We start from the raw sequence: 19,923 nt of genomic DNA on the forward strand, positions 1-19,923 counted from the left end.
GGCCAAAAACAAGTGTTTGAGGTTGTCTCTTCATTGAATTGTTGTGTAGATAAATTCCATAGAAGGAGGGAGAGGAGGGGGGGTTCACATTAGAAGCCATTTGTGCATTTTAGACCAATAACTGCACCTGTTTTTATTCTTACGTACACTTTGTGTTTTAAAGTACCACGTAATTATACTCACCTAAAATGCCGACAGTCGATATTCCCAGGTTTTAACCTGTGATGCTCATTGGCCTGAGAGAAGCCCGTCTGAGAGTAGCGGAGGCTGAATTAAAAAGGGAGGGATGACAATCAAGAGATGGAAAGAGAGGATTGAGCGCGTTCAGGCAGGACAGGGGGGCGCGCAGGACATCAGCACACCGGCCGGGTCAAGACGCTGCAAGGATGGAGGTCCGACCGGACAGGTTTAAGGCGGTTGCAGGCAAAACTCTAGGGAAAATTAACAGGTACAATTCTTTTTCACATATTCCTGCCTCCATCAATGATTTCCCCATGATTTTCACGCTTTTGTTATTGATAATTCTTCTTGTGCGGGTTGCAAAACGTAATCATACAATTGTCTTCCATTCTCTCTCCAAACTGTAACTTTCTAGTTGCAGGAAAAGTTTGCTGATTATTGATTTTAAATGGGGAAAGAGACGTCATTTGACTTTAAGTCGCAGAATTAATAACCACAGCAGAAAACCTCAGTTTTGCGCAGCGTATTCAGTGATTGAGTGGGTAAAAAATGCTAATAGTTTATTTAGGAAATAACTTTAATTTCAAGTACAATTAATTTCTATTTATACTGGAAAAAATTCTCAAACAACAGAAGTGACTTTAATAATACACTTTAAGGGTATGCGTAATGAAAGTACAATTATATCACTTTTGGTGCACTTGGGGTCAGATGTTGGTTTTATTATTTTCGATTGATGATAAATTTTTTTACTCAGGAAATCACGAATGGGTGGATATTGTCAGATTTGGCTCAGCTTAGAGTGGACTGAATACATCTGTGTTAAGAGAGGGAAAAGTGTGGTTACATAATGTTTACATGCCTTATTGAAACGATCTATCTATCTATCTATCTATCTATCTATCTATCTATCTATCTATCTATCTATCTATCTATCTATCTATCTATCTATCTATCTATCTATCTATCTATCTATCTGTTAAACACGTTTTGATGCTACCAATTTATTTATATAAAAGTATTATATAGCAATAATAATAATAATAATAATAATAATAATAATAATAATAATAATAAAGCTGAAACAATTACTCATCAACATAAACCTAATTACTAAATGTTGCCAATTACTGTCTAGATTCGAGACAAACAATTAATCTTGAGTATTTTTTGATTATTGGATTTTGATTAAAGCCAAATTTGTATTTCATTCTTTCAGATTCTTGTTTTGTGCTTTTTGTAATAAAAATTTAAATATCTGTTGTTTGGATTTCTTTTTAGACAAAACAAGTCAGTCAAAGATTGAACCATGAATTATAAACTACATCTGAAATGATGTCAGCCATTCTGTTATAAAAGTAAATGTGTAATCCTTATCACCTATGAAGAAGGAGACCACATGTAAAAGCCAGTATATCTATCATTCCTCATTGTTATAAATATGCTTCACCGCTGGGTAAATTAAAAAAAAATCATATCAATACAAGAAAAAGTCATTGGTGTGATGAAAATATTTCAAGAAAAATGATTGAAGGCCCAGATACAACCTCAGGCAATAACCATAACTATGGCTTTAAGCTTTCGCTCTCTCAGGATTTGAGATAGCAACCAAACGTACAAATCCCGTCTGGAAATAGCTTGTTTTTCAGTCCAGCTGTCAAGCCACGCAAATCCCTGAACTCTCCCCTTCCACTCATTCCATCCCATCCCATGTCACTTCCTCCCGCTGTTCCCTCCCTCCTTCATCCAACCATCATCCATCCATTGAAACACCAGAACAGACATGTTTCAATGGGGTGTCCCAGATTAACATGCAAATCTCAGGCTTTTCCTCTCTTACTGGTCGTGAGCCATGCGTGTACGTGGCTACAGCTGATGCTGTGAGAGATGAGAGGTTATCAGACTGGATTCAGATTGAGTTTAGTGGGCGTGTCCTCAATTTATCCAGTGAACTGGTTTTATGTGGCCTTAGTGTTAGATACAGGCAACGGCTTCCATTGGAAAAGCTAGTATTTTGTTTAAATGTATATTTCAAATGTAAGTCCTGCTCTTTTGGAAGTGTGATCTAGTCTAACCGTAGTTGCACGTGTGTGTGCGTGTGTGTGTGTGTGTGTGTGTGTGTGTGTGTGTGTGTGTGTGTGTGTGTGTGTGTGTGTGTGTGTGTGTGTGTGTGTGTGTGTGCGTGCGTGTGTAATGTATGCATGTGTGACTACTGTATGTTTCATTTTGTACACAGGACGTACCTTCCCTGTGTGAATAGATAAATGCGTGTGAACTTACTACCACTCAGACCCCCTCACTGAAAGCAGCCAGGAGTTCATCTATTATTTAAAAATGTTCTCTCTCAGAATGCATCTCCTCTTTCTATATTAAACACCACTAGGTAAGCATAAACATAAGAGCTGTGAAGTCAAGTGAACACTACATCTGTAGTCTTACTATTCCTCTTTTAAACATCTTGAAGTTGTTGCTGCTTTTAATTTTCTATTAAAATATTTGCTGCTATGAAGTAGCTTGCAGCAGTACCATAATGATTCAACACCATTTATCCTAAGTGTGAAACTCTTTGACATTATCAAATATTGCATCTCTTAAAAATACCATAGAGGTTCAAAAAAGACGTTTAAATGTCTTTTGTTTGTATTGGCAGGATTGCATGGTCACACAAAGTGAGCTTGTGTTGCACAACGCACACGGCAATACAGAATGTAACAGGTAATTCATTTTTAATCCATTTTACTTACAGGAGAGTCGACATTTTCAACTAGCTCATGCAGCACTCTGAAAAAGGATGCTCAAATATTAATGAGATGACTGCAACCTCTTTGGAAACAGTTTTATTGCACACTTCTTAGCAATTGGAAAACTACTGTGAAATTTTGTATGCCGTGAGATGCTCTTGACATTAGTACTTAGTTATAGCTCTGTTGAGCGGTTCAGCTCTCCTGTGCCTGATTGCTGGGATTTCCTGAAGAAGAAGGATAGGAATCATATTTTGGAAAACCTGGCAAGTGTTAATGGAAAAATATAACCTAGAAAAAAAATACATTTCAAAATATGAATATACAGTATTTCTCTAGGGATCGTCATGATAACAGCATAAAAGAGAAAACATTAAAAGACCAAAACAGAGTATGAGGGCTCAAAACAAGCTTCTGAGAAATTGGGGTCAAAATGGAGCATTGTGAGGCTACCTGATGGGGAAAATTATGTTTGATGACCCCGGTCTCTCTTTCAGTACCATCTTCATAGGATTTTTGACAACATATAAAGTTCTTCTGTGGACACAGTTCTTGGCTTTTATGGATGGATGGAATGATGGATAAACAGACAGACAGATACACAGACAGTCAGATAGACAGACAGATAGATCTCCTTATGCTATGTGTGGATGTAACTACCTGTATGCAGGTGTAGTGAATTGTCTACAAGGACGTTGAATCTGTCAGAGCTCAGCAGTTTCTAAAGTCGGCAGCAACCACTCAGCAGGCCTGGTTGTTGGCAGCGACACTGTTTGTAAGAAATGATTCACCGTTTATATTTATTATGCCTCCATACGTTATTGGGCTCAACACAGTGGTACACAACAGAAGAATAGTGTGTGTGTGTGTGTGTGTGTGTGTGTGTGTGTGTGTGTGTGTGTGTGTGTGTGTGTGTGTGTGTGTGTGTGTGTGTGTGTGTAGGTGTGTGTGTGTGTGCGTTCACAGTAAGGAGAGAAAAAACAGTGGTGTGACAGGATGGCGAGGAGGGTGTCTCCCTGGGTGACACATTCCCACCGAGACCCAATCTGTTCACTTCAGGGAGAGTCAGGAGCTCAGCTCGGGGAGACACCACTTTCAAAATTAGAAATAATTGACAAAAATTCTATTTAATTTTTTTTTAAGAAAATACCTCCAATATTTCCGAGCACTCACCCCACAAATGGAGTAAATAAGAGGAAAATCTTTTTTAGACCAGAAGAGTGGGATGACACGAGGGGAAAGAACCATGGTACATACAGTATGCAGCACAATGGAGGATCAATCCAATACAAGGCTATAGACAGATAACAACCAATGCGTCCGATGTTATATAATGGTTTTACCAACAACCTCGCTCACCGTCTCTCTCTCTGCCTGTTTTTCATCCTCTTATGAGAGGATTATACAGAATGCTCTGCGAATTGGTGAATTGGTGAATATCAGTTCCTAGGTCATCAACCAGCACCTGAGAACCGCAGTGCTACTTTTCTCTGCTGATGTATCTAAGACAAATCAGGATTTATAGATATGGTGTGACATAAGTTATAGATATCATTATTTAGGAACATATGTGGAAATATATGTATTTGGAAGGGGTGGTTATTAATTTCTTTTTCTTATGAATAAGAATGATAATCTGTCAATAATCTAAGTCGCTTTAAATAGAACAAGCAATGAGTTCCATATTATTTATAATTAAATTGGATGTGGTTACATTAATGTATGTTTCCAGAAATAATATTAAGGTTACATAAGATAATCCACAGACTTCGTTTTGCGTCACTTCACGTAGGAACAGTTTTCTTTCTGAACACTGGGCTGAAGGATATGTGCTTAACCCCATAGGTAGGCCGCAGAGCATCATTTAGACCATATTGTTGTTCTCCTTGGCTCAACTTAAATATTCAGTTGACTTAGTTAGCTCATTTAGCTAGCCTCTCACCTATGTCTACAGGTGATAGCTCCAAAATGTACACATAATATGGATAATATTGACCAGTTTGGTGGACAAGCGATTTTGAATTTCGGGATGAAGTTTCCTTTAATGTCAGCAAAATACAACAATTACCTGATTATTTCTTTGCTGAACATGAAGATTGAGAAACAATTTTGAAAAGCAAATATGATTTAATGATACATTTGAGCAACAATGTCAAAAGTGTGTTGGTTACAAACAATCCAAAGTGAACATTCTTTGTCACACAAGAGTGTACTATACTGTTATGCTCTTATTTGAAAAAGATTTAAGATCATTTTTTGGGATCAACTTCTTCTGTACAACTTCCTTCAGTAGTTTCAATGTTTGTTGAGCTCAGTTTGAGTCTTCTACTCTTATAATTACGATATTTCCGTGAGCCTGAGGTCAAAGGACTCCTGCCTGCTCGTGTTAATTTGTTACCAGCTGAGTCCAATTGGTTTCCCACTACACTAAAGAGGAAATCCACATTAGATCAGTGCCTGCATGCATGTGGCATTCCCATACTGATTAGCAGGACATCTAAATCATCTACAGCTATGTAGCTATTTTCAGACAAATGTAGCAAAAGAGAAGCGGTGAGATTGCACTTCACTGAGATGCGTCTGTAATTAACAGTCATTTTTGCTGTGGGCTAGCCTCGTTAGCTGGTAGCATATGTGTAGATGTTAGGCTGCAATCTGTCATGAGGTTTAATGAGGCTCCTTGTGCAATGCTCACTAACTCTGAAGAAGGACACTGAGCTCTGCTCCATGGGCCAGTCAGCACATTTTGTTGGTACAGAGAGGAAAGCAGACAAAAAATTTACACACCACCATTTTTTTTTTCAAGTTTTTAAAAAACTTTAATCACTGCATTTCCATTGAAAAAAAAACATTTGCAAAAGGGAATGAAAGGCTTAATGAAAGGCCAGAAAGCAAGCAAGTTGAACCACACTAGCTTTAGTCTTTCCTTCCATATTCATTTCCGGAAGTAAATCATTTTTGTAATCCTAATCTGAATGTTGTGACAGATTAAGAGAGAGAGAGAAAAAGAGAGAGAGAGGGGAGAGCAAGGGTGAGAGAGAAAATGCAGCCGCTCTAATCTTTTACAAATGCCAATGTATTGCTTGAAAAAGTATTGTTTTATATATTGTCAAATTAATTTTTCTTAGCAAGTAGATACCGTGACATCTTCAGGTTTAATTGATATTTTGTTATTAACATGTTTTTTAACCTTTGTTTTTTCACTGTACAGATGCATAAAGAGATTATTCCGACTGCTGTGCGCCAATGGGGGAGGGAGTGCATTATAAGAAATGGAATGAATGAGACAGAGAGAGCACATGCACAGAGGCAGACAGAACAGCTAACAGATAGATAGTGACAGAGTATGGTGTAAGAGCGAGAGTGAATTATTCATCTCGCCCAAAAACTCATCAATAATTAACCAGTGTCAGCATCTGACTTGTCTTTTGGTGTTTGAATAAGTTAGCTTTGGTGTGCTGAGAGGTGAATGGTCTTGCGCGTTGGCTTTGGAAGCAGAACACCGTTCAGTGCAGAGAAGCACTTGTTTTGGGAACATACAGAAGCTCAGATTCGGAATGATTTCAAAAATACAATCGCCCTTTTGTCACATGGAATAAACCCTTGGCGTGATTGTGCTTGTTTATGTGTATAATTCTCCAGTTCGCTGCCTAACTAGATCAGGCGAATGGAAAATGAATGGCTGGTGACATGAATGCAGTTCATTGTGAACTCACACGCACCTTATAGCACATACACTCAGGTAAAAAGATATATGTAAAGCGTACCGGAGTGTGTGTAAATTAAACACACGTATACTTTGGTCTGCAATAGGCATGTTTGTGAAAGGGTGGGTAGTGTGTGTTATCAGGGGTGTGGAGGCGAGAACATGCAGATGGCAGCTCTCTGCTCGCTATTTGACTCCTGTGGATAATAGTGGTGCTCATTATTTGACAAAAATGGTCTCGCACAATTTAGAAAAAATGTCTGGGAAAACAACAAATTTTAGTTCCTCTGAAACACGCTGATAATTAACTACAAATATGTAAAAGTTGGGAAGTATATATAATAATATGAATTGCCTTTCTAGAAAACTATGTTCTTTGGTGAATTAACATGCGGCATTTCACACATGGACACATAAGGTCTTTTTTAAGCCATCAAAGAGACAAGAAAGACGGATGGATTGATAGATGAATAGATGGATGGATGGATGAATAGACGGCTGGACGGACGAATGAATGGATGGATGGAGAGATGGATAGATAGATTCTTGCTGTTTTGCACCTCTTGCACCGATGAGCACTGAGTGGAACTACAAAGAATTAGTTTCCTTGTGACGCATCATAACTTTGTGGCCCTCCTGTTGCTCTGTGTTCACAGAAACAAGCTGGTAGTTCTGCTTTCTTTCATGCCTTCTCTGTCTCTGTGTCCTCCGTCAGGCTGATTGAGAAGCGGCAGCCCAATGGAGAAACCATTGAATTATCAGCAGAGGGCCGGCCGCAGATGGTGGAAGAGAAGGAGCTCCCAGTGGTGGATTGCACCTGCTTCGGCTTGCCGAGACGGTACATCATCGCCATCCTGTCAGGCCTAGGATTCTGCATCTCTTTTGGCATCAGGTGTAACCTGGGTGTGGCTATTGTAAGCATGGTCAATGACCATACTGTCTACAAAGGCAACAAGGAAGTACTTGTGGTAAGTGGCAAGAGATCAGTTGTATTGTATCAATCTGTCCTCTGATGAAGATGTTTTCACCATTAGACAAGCCTCATTGTTTTGTTTTTCTGTGAGCTTCAATTGCCCTAAATGACCTTTTTTTTAAACTGTGTATATTCTGAGTAGATTTAAGTTTAATAATTAATCTTCTATTCTCCAGGCTGCACAGTTCACCTGGGACCCAGAAACAGTGGGGATGATCCATGGCTCCTTTTTCTGGGGGTACATCGTCACACAGATCCCGGGTGGCTTTATATGTCAAAAATTTGCTGCCAACAGGTGAATGACTTTTGATTAAATAAATCTTGTTTAACATGAACATTGATGTTATCCAATCAACAAAAAATATTCACACTTGGGTCAGTTTCCTACAATTTAATATTATTAATATTCTGACAGAACAATTATGACATTAGCAAAACTCTTGTTTCTTCTTGTCAGTCTTCTTCAGCTGTTGCTCTGGTTGAATAATCCATCTAAAATATCTTGTCCTTTGTGTTTTCAGAGTGTTTGGCTTTGCCATAGTGGCCACATCCACACTCAATATGCTGATCCCATCGGCTGCTCGCTGCCATTACAGCTGTGTTATACTGGTCAGGATATGCCAGGGTCTGGTTGAGGTACAGTCCGTATCTGTGTGCATGTGTGCTTGTAAGACACTGTCTCTGACTGTACTTTGTCCTTTAGGGTGTATCATACCCAGCCTGTCATGGGATCTGGGCCAAGTGGGCACCACCTCTTGAGAGAAGTCGTTTAGCGACAACAGCCTTTTGTGGTAAAGTTTCACATCTTACTAGGACTGTAGTTTCATCCTTGTAGAACGCCAAAAGATTAAAGTTCTGTGGGCTGTGGAGAGAGAGTTTTCATGACCATTTACCAATAATTAGGTCGTTTGGGTTTTAATATAATTGTATAGTAATAAAGAAAGATGAATTGTTTGTTTTCCTTGCGTTTGATGCCTTTAGGTTCCTATGCAGGAGCCGTAGTGGCCATGCCTTTAGCTGGGATACTGGTGCAATACTCTGGGTGGCCTTCAGTTTTCTATGTCTATGGTTAGTATCCTTATACACAAATAACATCTTAATACATGATCACTTTTTAGCTCCTATACTTCCAAATTCATCTTTCTGTTGCTCACACTCAAGACTGACTGCATCAGGGGTCCAGCTCCAGATTTTTTCAATGCTTTTTTTCCCGAAGTTTTCCTGTATTTTCCATTCTTCAAACCCCAAATTTGTTTGCAGCTTCCTGCTGATGTAACATAATACGACTACTTTTTCATTTTTAGTACTCTTGAAGTCTTGTTTTCTCTCTACTATACTCATGTCTGTGCCTTGCGCTTTTTCTTTCTTCCCTTCCCAGGCAGTTTTGGGATATTCTGGTATTTGTTTTGGATTTTGGTGTCATATGAGAGTCCTGCAGCCCATCCTACCATCACACCAGAGGAGCGGAAGTACATTGAAGATGCAATTGGAGAGTCTGCAGCATTTCTTAATCCTCTTCATGTATGGCCCAATATGATAATCATTTATAACCAATGAAGCACTGCAAAGCTCTTCCCCAGCTGAAAACAACTATTACATGGATATACTGGGCCACAGTAATTTTTTATTCTTCTTGATGGCAGAAATTTAAAACTCCATGGAAACACTTCTTTACCTCTATGCCAGTCTACGCCATCATTGTGGCCAACTTCTGCAGGAGCTGGACCTTCTACCTGTTGCTCATCAGTCAACCAGCCTACTTTGAGGAAGTATTTGGCTTTGAGATCAGCAAGGTGAGATGATATGATAGAACCCCCCTGATACTATGTGCTACACTAGAGAATGTCACAGGAACCTATTTCTCAAGGTCGTTCCTCACACAATCCAGAGTAGAGCCTCTGTTCTCTTCTTTATGCTACCCTTTTGTGTATGAGGGCAATAAAAAAGCATTCTTTTCTATTCTATTCTATTCTATTCTATTCTATTCTATTCTATTCTATTCCATTCTACTCTATTCTATTGTCGTCCACGATGTTTAGACCTCCTCATCTTTATTGCTTGCTGACACCTGATGCTGGAGGCACTTCATTGGCAGGTCACTCCACTTGCAGTCTGATTGCCTCATCTGTGGGACGTGCTGGTTTATTGACTCCTAGGTGTAGCTTTTAAATTCATCCTACTGACTTGGGCCAATTCAGCTCAGTTGCTGTCACATTTACATCGATCCTTCATCCTTCATGACTGTCTTTGACTCGTCCGGGCTGTGGACGAGTCATCCTGGGTTAGTGCCTGTTATTCAGGACTCATGATTTGTACTGTGATGTCTGGACCATGCCAGGTCCTAATGCTGTGGTCTCTTCATGTCCAAGACTCTTTGTTTGAGCTATGTCTTTGTGTTTTTAACTGCGTTTTGTACTCCTCTGGTGAGTCCTAAATTAGCAGGCTCTACTGTCACACCTTTTTTCTATCCAGGATCTGACCCTCGTGGATCTGTACTTTTGTAAACTGTCTTTTACTGTCTTTTGGCATTTTTACATTTGTGCACGTAGAAATCTTCTCTCCATGTTTAAATAGAAAAACACTGATAAGAGTCTTGGGGGGTGCATAACAAGGCTTTGGGCATCTTTGGGGACATGTTGCTCTTATTTGAAGCAGACACTGAAGAGATAAAAGAAAATGTGGGGATGGCTAGGGAATACCTTAAGCAAGCTTTCCTATCCAAATAAATATTTTCATTGTCCTGGACCTGCAATATATCACAACAAGCCAAAGTACAGCATAATAAGCAGTCCTGAACATATAAACACAATTGGTTCCAAGAAGTTATTCGTCAGATGAATTGTTCGTAAGTCATTACAACAGCAGCCACAGTCAGGTGTTGATGTTCCTGATCCACTGTAGGGTACTGTAGCATGTAGCACTGTTAGAGTAAAGAAAGAGGAGGGGGAGAAGGGGGGGGGGTTATAGAAGAGTTGCCAGAGTGATGGTCACCACTAACACTATAATCACTAGCCGTTGCTTTATCATACATGATAGACAGTAAAGTATCCAAGGTACAAAGCCTGACGCTCTGAGATGCTCACAGAGACAACAAACAGCAACATCAGGGGGAGACGAGTGTTGGAGGTGCGTGAAAGTAGCAATGCTGCTCGGCGGAGGTTGTGGCAGAAAGAGGTATTACAGGAAAATGGTTGGATATGTGTGGTGCGCTTTTGTTCATATCTATGAATGTTTGTAAGTTGAATGTTCTTAAGTTGAAGACTGCATGCATTGCTATTTCACCTCCTACAGTCTTTTCTTCCTGATCAGAATAAACAGTGTTACTCAGGTCATTGCGCACAACTCTTTAGAATTTCTAACTCAATTGTGGGGAAAAAGGTCAAATGTAAATCAAATGTTTGTCTTCATCCTTCCATTGTTTCAAACAAGTAATGAGACCCTTTTCATGCTGCTTGTTCTCTAATATTCTCATACATGTCTTATGACTCCTTTCCTCTTTCAGGTGGGTATGGTGTCAGCTTTACCTCATCTGGTGATGACCATTATCGTGCCACTTGGAGGCCAGTTGGCAGATTACCTGAGATCTCACAACCTGATGTCCACTACTAATGTTAGGAAGCTAATGAACTGTGGAGGTGAGCGTGTCAGACAGAAAAGGGTGGCAGCTGGAGCAGGTTGAGGCGAAACAAAGAAAGAAAACTCAAAACAATTCACAAGCAGAAACACAATGAAAAATGAATGGATCAGTGAAAAAACCTAGACTGCAGTTTCAGTTGAACAAAAGACCTTGAATATGTTGAGATGCTATGAGATAAAATATTACGTATAGAATCACTTACAGTATATAATAACTGAAAATAAAAGGAAATTACAAAGTTGAAGTTTTATAAACTATGAACTGCCACGTAATAAGACATGATTTCCAAGCCTTTAATTAAACTTGACAATTGTCTGGGCAATGAATGAAAAAAATATCTAAGTACTGTGCCTGACAATGAAATGTGTCCTTGCAGGCTTCTGATTTTTAAAAAAAAAAAAAATCATCTTACACCTCTTGTCCAGCAGCTCTCCTTGAGTGTTTCATGTGCTGCAGCTTTCAAAGCTGGAGCCATGAGAATATTTTAGCACACCTGAAATGTGTTAATGTTGCTTCTGCATGTTTATAAAATGGGTAGTTTCGTTTTCTAAATTAGAAAATTACAAAATAATTCTAATAGACTACGGTATGACAAATCACTGCCATCTGAGTAAACGGTCATGATTTTAACTATCTACATGTTGCAGGTTTCGGAATGGAGGCCACCCTCCTACTAGTGGTGGGATACTCTCATTCAAAGGGAATGGCCATTTCCTTCTTGGTCCTTGCTGTGGGTTTCAGTGGATTTGCTATCTCAGGTAACAGGTTTTAGATGTGTAAGATGCTTCACCTGTATGATGGTTAACAGTGCTGCAGAGCATCGATCCCCTCATTAATTCTGTTGAGACAATATTTTCTTGTAAAATGTATCTTTCAGTATCATTGATTGAAAAAAAGATGAGATAGGGTTTCATCGTCTTTATTCTTTCATTCAGGATTTAATGTCAATCATTTGGATATCGCCCCCCGATATGCCAGCATACTGATGGGAATCTCAAACGGGGTGGGAACGCTATCTGGAATGGTGTGTCCCCTCATAGTGGGGGCTATGACCAAACACAAGGTAAACACCACTGGTATTAACTTTGTAATGCCATGACTAAAGCTTCATAGTGTGGCTATTTAATGCGAAAAGAGAATTTTTTCTTGGGCTCACTTACACTTCTGTATCATTTCAGACGCGTGAGGAGTGGCAGTATGTTTTCCTTATAGCTTCCCTCGTTCATTATGGAGGAGTTATTTTCTATGGTATGACTTGACCTTGGATGTTGTGTTTTTTTTCGAGGAGGAGCTTTCATTCTCAACGCTGATCATGCTTTTAATTCCAGGAATCTTTGCATCAGGTGAAAAGCAGCACTGGGCTGATATAGAGGACACCAGTGAGGAGAAGTGTGGTATCATTGATCAGGACGAACTGGCAAATGAGACGGAGGAGCTCTACCATGGAGGTGGGCAGTATGGGGCCATAAGCCAACCAGTTGGTTCCAATGGTGGAGGACCAGGAGGAGGAGCAGGAGCCAGGCCGGGATGGGTGTCAGACTGGGATAAGTCTGAGGAATATGTGCAACCACCGGGATACAACTCATAAATGCGTGGGGGAGAAGAGGAGAGGGAGCTGACATAGAAAACATGTGATTCAAAATTTAAAAATAAACAAGATAAAAAACAGGAGGATTGTTTTGAGTACAGGAATTGTAAGAGTCACTTCAAAAACGAGCGGGCCTGCTGTGTGCTTTTGTACAATATAACAGTGTATATCAAAAGAGAACTGATCTGATTCATTCCACTGTGTGTGTGTATGTGTGTGTGTGTGTGCGTGCGTGCGTGCGTGCATGTGTGTGTGTGTGTTTGTGTGTCTGTCTGTTGGTAAGTGGGTGTATTGTGTATGTGTGTTATAAGAGTGGATAATGTTACACAAATACATACAGTATTCACTTCAGAAATACAACTCTTATGGTAGGTTTCCTGTCTGGTCCTGAGCTCATCATGATGACTACAACGTCATGGAGAATGTGTGTGTGTGTGTGTGGGGGGGGGGGGGGCACGAATGTGTGCAATGCATTTTTTTTTTTGCCTATGCAGCCAGTCTCTTGAGTCGGTGGCATTGAAAATTTTATGCGTACGTAAATCAGCAAAAAATTATTTTCTGCTAGGAAATCACTTTTGGGACCTCAGCTTTAAACTTATCACATTTGATCTTACAACATCAAATAATTATATACAAATGTGATTCTGTAAAAAGGTACTACTCTTTCCTCCAGTCAGTGTTATTCTCAAGGCTATAACAAATACACACACATTAATGCAAACTCATACAAGAAGAACTCATAGTGGTGATATGAAGAAATCCAAAACACAAACTGAACTGCGCTATGTCGACACTGGTGAGGCAATCAGCTCATTTTCCAATGCTACTGAAATTATGTTTTTCAAGCATAAATGATTAAGATCTGCTTGTCTGTGTTTGGTAATATCAGTTCAATTATGTGGTCAGATTTGTCATGTTTTAGAGTATTTTAACTATTCAATCAAAGACGACATGGTGCTGAGGTGTTGTATGGTCTGCCTGTATGTCAAACTGTAAACGCCTTTGTTTATACAGTCTCCCATTTATATGTGTATGCATTTGAATGTGAAAAGATGGTCTTTGGAATCTGTGTACAAACCTACATATAGGATCTCGCTGAATCTCACCTTGGGCCTGACCGAACTAGGTCGCATCCGTGGATCATGCATCAGGGGTTGCATTGAGTAAGCATTGGATATTTGTGACTTTCCATTTAGTGCGTACGCGCCTATTAGAGAGGTGGCCCAGAATGACAATGTTCCACCACTTTAGTAATGAGGAATAACAGTCACAATATCCCCAGTTATTGCAGTATGTGCTTCTCTTGTTTTTACTTTTCTGTGTCTCTGTGATTGTCTGCTTCTCTGCTTTTAACGGGTTATCCTCTGTCTTCTCTCTTTTGATGCTGTTTCATATGAGTAATGTTTGAGTTGCTGGGTCAGAGCTTTTCCGATTATCTATGCGTGCATGTGTGCGTGTGTGTGTGTGTGTGTGCATGTGTGTGTGTGTGTGTGTGTGTGAGAGAGAGAGAGAGAGAGAGAGACACAGTGACTGTGCTGGGTGCAGGTGCTGAATCTTTGTGCGGTGAGCGTGTTTTAATGTGCACAGCGGTGTAGCTCTCTGCTGTTTCTCTTCCTTTAACACACAAACATAGGATGCTAATTTCAAACTGTGCAAACTGCACCATGTACAATGTACAGAAGGAATGGTGGCAAACTACCAGGTATTTACATGGTTTTAAGAGTCCAGTGTGCCCATATATTCAAGGAGAGTTTAGGACATACGTATAGTCATACGTTGCCGTAGGGTGTGTCAAGATATGATGAAGACATTGGACAATAATGTCAGCTCCACTCATGCTCTTTAGAAGCTGCTCATCTCCATCTTGATGCTCTGATAGCTGGTTAATGTGGTTTAGAGTTCAGCGGTGATTCTCCTCTGAAAATCCAGGAGAGGAACTGTCAAATCATAAAGCAGCATGTCTGTACAGTCTTTGCAGCCTCATATGCTGTAGATAGAGCCAGCATATGCTGACAGGCATGCCTGCACACATACACTCACAAACACAACCTCTGCAGTCTGTGTGCACTCAACATATATGCCAGCAAAGACAATTTAATTTTTAAAATACATTTTCAGACAACTCTCAATCAGAATCAAGAATCAAAGGGTGTTTTTTTAATAATCTGTGCTAACTATAGTAGGAAATAAAATTCAGTGCTGAATGTTTCTGATGCTTTCTTTGATTCAAAACAGGGGTATTCAGTAAAATGTGAAAGTGCGTTGGACATGTCTTCAAGGCATGGATGGATATTCTTGTTTTTTGCTTCTGAGTGTTGTACTGGTGCATTTCTTATCAAATCTCTTTGTCTCAGTTATGACTGTCCCAATGTTGTCCTCCTCCTTGTTGATGAAATGTGTGGTGGGAAAATTTTAAAAGAAATGTTCATATTTACAATGATAAAAAATGTGGAAAATATTCCATGTATGAAAAGTATATGTAAGATATCCTTGTGTATAATAAAATTTAAGTACTTTATGGTGATCTCACTGTTTCAGAACAATCATGTCATCAGGTTTTATCCCTTACAACGTGATGACACATAAAATTGGTGTTTAAGTTTTTACATCATCACAGCACAATGTCAGCTCCCTGTATTTCTGTCAGGACAGATGGTGCTGGATTATCTTTGTGATTTTCGGCAAAGATTAGATGGGAGAGCAGATGCACTCAGTGGGAGGGTGAGGGAAAAACATGGACGTCACGGATAGCAGAAGTGAGGATGAAGGACCAGAGGATGGGGCGTGATGCTTTTTCATGTGTGCTGACTCCAGTGCATCTGAAAGAAAACTTTTAAGAAGCTGAAACCGATGAATACATGGTGTGATCCTTTTTCAGTGTAAATTTCAAATGAAGAAACTGCACTTTATTTCAAATTTTAGACTAAATTATAGCTTTAGTCATTTGTATTGTAACACAAATCATTTAGTCATTTGTATTGCAGGCACATTTAATGTAATTATGATTACTATTTTTATTATCAGAAGTGGCAGTAGTGACAGCAATAATTGTAATAGTAATGGTGTTATTGGCATTCATAATAGTCACATATAAATGAAGTAGTTTAAATTGTTAGTGTATATAGGGTTAATAATATATTTATTGCTTAAATGAAATATCTATCGTCATCATTGTCGTCATCAGTCATCATCTAGTGTAGTTCTAAAATATGACCACTGGGGGGCAGTAAATATTTATCTAGACTACACCCAAATCTCACAGGAATTTTATTCTGGACAGACATTTCCGCAAAATCTTTCAAAATAAAATAAAACATTCTTACGTTTGATCACTTAGCCGTTAATTGAAAACTATTACGTGGTTTAGGATATCATTGTTGGAACTGGTAGATAATTCCATTAAACTGCGTTTAATGTGGGCAACCTCTTTTAGTTATCATTGTTAATTTCCATGTCTCAGCTCAAATGACTGTGGTTTGGAAGTTTGCCTGAGGGGCCACGCCCAATCAGGTCTTCTCCCTTTTCTGATTGGATGATAAATTCTAGATTTGGGCGTGATTGTAACATTTAACTCTACTATGATTGCGCTATTGCGACGTCAATCTGTTTTTCCTCGATTGATTGGTTGTTTCGTGGAGGATTAACGCGACAACGCTGCTCTTTCAATGAACCTAAATGGAGACTAAAAGAGGTCGTTCGAATTTGGCGTTGTAATTGATTTATAACATTAAGAAAGATTTTTAGTCGTAGCTTCACAGTTTCGTTAGTCATTTTTAACTAGTTAGAAGAAGAGGCTGCAGACAGAACGAGAGGTTTGGCTACAAGTGTTTTGAATGAGGAAATCAGTGGAGGCTAACGTTATGTAGCAAGCTAAACTGATTAATCCATTGGTAAACTCAGCTATAATTTTACAGACTTGTAAACCGCACATTAAGGTAAGTTTGTTGAGGTGATTCTTACGTTTATCACTATTTTTTTTACTAATATATGTCGAATATTAAACTAAGGAAGTTTTAACGTAATAAACGTCAGAAGTTGGTAACCCTTACGTTAAATCTGGGTCAATCTTCTCGCCGTGTCAGTGAAGGAAAGGAAAAGGGCTTCATCAGGTGGTTAACAGCGTTCACCCGATGCTGAACCAATCCGTTGTTAAACTACAGCTACCTGCGGGGTTAATCATTCCCAGGCATGACCGAGTACAAGCTGGTGGTGGTCGGGGCTGGAGGTGTGGGGAAGAGCGCTCTCACCATCCAGCTCATCCAGAACCACTTCGTGGATGAATATGATCCAACCATCGAGGTGAGAACACAAATTAAACATTTAATTTTCCAAGTAATTAACAATTTTGTGCTCATTAATAGGAATTAATCTTCGACGCTTTGCCTTTGAGTAAATCTGGTTACATGGTCTAATTTAACATCCTCTGCAATGTCAAAAATGCCCACTAATGGACTTTTAAAACATTTTTTTTAGATATAGTAAGTCTTAATTTGTAAGATAAATAGACTAGCTGTCAACAAAATGCAGTTAATTCAAAATTAATATTGAAACTGTCCTCACAGGACATTCTAGTCATGCTATCACAAATCTTAAAGTGCAGTCATACATGTCAAAAATCATGGGGAAACTGCCTGAGCTGTCCAACACATGATTTGAACTCGTCTTCGTCACTTTCAGTAATTAGATTTCATAGTTGATGTTGATGTTCAAGCCTCTGCTTGTTCATTACAAAGCATTCCAATCATTGAGTTCTTGTTGCTACACGATGAAGCGGTGTGACTGTTGTGGGAGGGTGGGAATCAGTGTGACGCAACTTGCTGGCAGACACGCAGTTTGTACTCTCATAACTGCTTACAAGATCAGGTTATGCCAACACTGTGTTACAGGACTCGTACAGAAAGCAGGTGGTGATTGATGGAGAGACATGCCTTCTGGACATCCTGGATACTGCAGGTCAGGAGGAGTACAGCGCCATGAGGGACCAATACATGAGGACAGGGGAGGGCTTCCTCTGTGTGTTTGCCATCAACAACACTAAGTCTTTTGAGGATGTTCACCTCTACAGGTATAGGTTGCTTTATAAGTTTATTTGTGTCATTACAGAATCAGTTACCCAGCACTATGGAAGTATTAAAGTGTTGCAGCACTTAAATTTCATGTACCCCCCCTCTCCCCTCAGAGAGCAGATCAACAGAGTGAAGGACAGTGATAGTGTTCCCATGGTGCTGGTGGGGAACAAGAGCGACCTAAGTACTCGAACAGTGGAGACAAGGCAGGCACAAGAGCTGGCACGAAGCTACGGGGTACCATTTGTGGAGACATCTGCCAAAACCAGACAGGTAAAAGGGAAAGATTGTAACACCTGTATTTAGTTTGTATTTGCTCCTGTATGAATTGTGTTCTAGGATGAGGATTTTAATGGTCAGAATAAAATCATTTGTGGTCCTGCATGAGACAAACATTTTTCTGTTTCTGTGTTGCAGGGAGTAGAAGAAGCTTTCTATTCGCTAGTACGGGAGATCAGACGCTATAAGGAGACGAGCCGCAGCAACAAGAAGAGCAAAAAGAACACTCAGAGACGTTGCATGATTCTATAGCAAATCACGGTGCATGATTCTATAGCAGCATTTCTTGCAGCTCTTCATTCATGCTCCCCTCTCACACACACTGCACCTGTCATGTTGAAGATATTCGATACAGCTCTGCGCAAGGTAGCGGACATGGCAGAATCCATTACTACTCTGTTTCCACTTATGACATGTCATTCATTCATCACTGTGCAGTGCCGAATAAATGCTAAGTGTTAGGTTTTATTTTTTATTTTGGTTTTCATGACCAAACAACTAGAAACCGCAGTTTTTAGTTAATTTAATTTTAGTTATAATCTGCATTTGTGGCAAAAATAACATCAGTTTTACTTTCTTTTTTTTTCCAAGACCCAGAAGGTGAATTTGAATGATATCTTTTTTCTCCAAGTGTTTTTTGTCCACCCAGTGTTTTTACTGACAGTTCAACTCCTGTTGACTATTTAGGGGTCAAGGGTTCATAGCAGTGATAGCAGTGCACCAATGCGCTTTGCACATCAGGTGATTCATTCAACTCAGATTTACAAAAGAATTGTCTGGCTGAAATTATTGTGTAGTGTGGTGCCACTTGAATTGTTAGTCTGTGCACAGCTTACATGAATTGCCACACTAAGTGTCATATTAATTAGAAAGCATTTTATCAGATAAGTGGAAATGTTACTCTCGTGAAACAGCAATATAGTATGTTTAATTTTCACAGGTCTACATTTCAAATGGGAATGTTTTTAGACTATGAATAACCTAGTTTTTTTTTTTTTATTGTAGAATTTAGAATGAGAAATATGTTGTTTTATCAGGAACAAACCAATGGCTGTGTCAGGAATCAATTGGATGAGCTCTCATGCTCATCTCTGTCATTAACTCAGTTTGGAGTGTCAGCCCTACTGTTGTTCACACTGTGTTCCAAAGTCCAATTCTAATGCAGCTTTATGTTAATTTTCACCATTTCCAACCAATATTAATGCTACACTGCACTAACCATGCATGTAGCCACTGCAAAATGTGATATCACATATTGTACTTTTATCCACACCGATGCATTTCATACAGAATCAGTTTTTTTCAGAGCTGCTTGTTTTGTGATTATCACCCTCACGCTAACAATGATGGATTGTTATATTTCTATTTTTGTAGCATCTAAAAAAGCTTTTACCAGTTTAAAATGTCAGCATTAAGAAACTGTCCTCTGTGGTTTATAAAAGCTCAATTTCTTAACCTTGATGTCGTTCCATTGTTTAAATATGGAGCAACTGATCCAAATGCGTCACACTGACCACTATGTTGTCTTAATGCACTCTGCTGTAATTAACAAGTAAATATCTTTAGCATCTGTTGTATGGTGTGTTTTTTTTAATCCCATAGTGGATCTTTATTGCTAAGGAACAGTCAAGTGGATGAGTTTCTAACTCAACTCAAAGTTTGACGCTATTTCTCATTCAGCCCTGTAAGAGAAAAAAAATGTTTCCAATCAGTGGTGAGAAAAGTTTTGGTTTGACCGACAGTAACACTGGAA

At 39.3% G+C, this 19,923-nt stretch overlaps 2 protein-coding genes across 4 annotated transcripts; both read left to right on the top strand.

Annotated features, from left to right (window-relative positions):
- Positions 1–333: 333 nt before the first annotated feature.
- On the top strand, positions 334–13,136 carry slc17a7a (solute carrier family 17 member 7a). Its single transcript, XM_068336655.1, has 13 exons — positions 334–448; positions 7,343–7,595; positions 7,777–7,895; positions 8,122–8,236; positions 8,304–8,391; positions 8,582–8,668; positions 8,979–9,121; positions 9,244–9,393; positions 11,103–11,235; positions 11,885–11,995; positions 12,173–12,300; positions 12,416–12,485; positions 12,566–13,136. Exons 1-13 carry the CDS (start codon positions 387–389, stop codon positions 12,823–12,825), a joined length of 1,719 nt encoding a protein of 572 aa, XP_068192756.1. The 5' UTR covers positions 334–386; the 3' UTR covers positions 12,826–13,136.
- A 3,348-nt stretch (positions 13,137–16,484) lies between these two features.
- Positions 16,485–19,736, top strand: zgc:55558 (GTPase KRas). Of its 3 annotated transcripts, none has more exons than XM_068336656.1 (5): positions 16,485–16,760; positions 16,908–17,124; positions 17,712–17,890; positions 18,005–18,164; positions 18,309–19,736. In XM_068336656.1, the coding sequence occupies exons 2-5, from the start codon at positions 17,014–17,016 to the stop codon at positions 18,420–18,422; spliced, it is 564 nt and encodes a 187-aa protein (XP_068192757.1). In that variant the 5' UTR covers positions 16,485–16,760; positions 16,908–17,013; the 3' UTR covers positions 18,423–19,736. The 3 variants fall into 3 exon arrangements, with proteins under 3 accessions (XP_068192757.1, XP_068192758.1, XP_068192759.1); XM_068336657.1 differs by having other exon boundaries at positions 16,986–17,124; XM_068336658.1 differs by having other exon boundaries at positions 17,012–17,124.
- The last annotated feature ends 187 nt before the right edge of the window (positions 19,737–19,923 follow it).

The sequence above is a fragment of the Antennarius striatus genome, chromosome 16 (genome assembly GCF_040054535.1).
Source record: "Antennarius striatus isolate MH-2024 chromosome 16, ASM4005453v1, whole genome shotgun sequence".
NCBI classification, from domain to species: Eukaryota; Metazoa; Chordata; class Actinopteri; order Lophiiformes; family Antennariidae; genus Antennarius; species Antennarius striatus.

Excerpts from the sequence above, each read along its gene's own strand:
- slc17a7a (XM_068336655.1), top strand. The coding sequence starts at position 387 with ATGGAGGTCCGACCGGACAGGTTTAAGGCGGTTGCAGGCAAAACTCTA. Across the intron at positions 9,122-9,243 it reads CATTTCTTAATCCTCTTCAT|AAATTTAAAACTCCATGGAA; the intron begins GTATGGCCCAAT and ends TCTTGATGGCAG. Across the intron at positions 9,394-11,102 it reads TTGGCTTTGAGATCAGCAAG|GTGGGTATGGTGTCAGCTTT; the intron begins GTGAGATGATAT and ends TTCCTCTTTCAG.
- zgc:55558 (XM_068336656.1), top strand. The coding sequence starts at position 17,014 with ATGACCGAGTACAAGCTGGTGGTGGTCGGGGCTGGAGGTGTGGGGAAG. Across the intron at positions 17,891-18,004 it reads GAGGATGTTCACCTCTACAG|AGAGCAGATCAACAGAGTGA; the intron begins GTATAGGTTGCT and ends CTCTCCCCTCAG. Across the intron at positions 18,165-18,308 it reads CATCTGCCAAAACCAGACAG|GGAGTAGAAGAAGCTTTCTA; the intron begins GTAAAAGGGAAA and ends TCTGTGTTGCAG.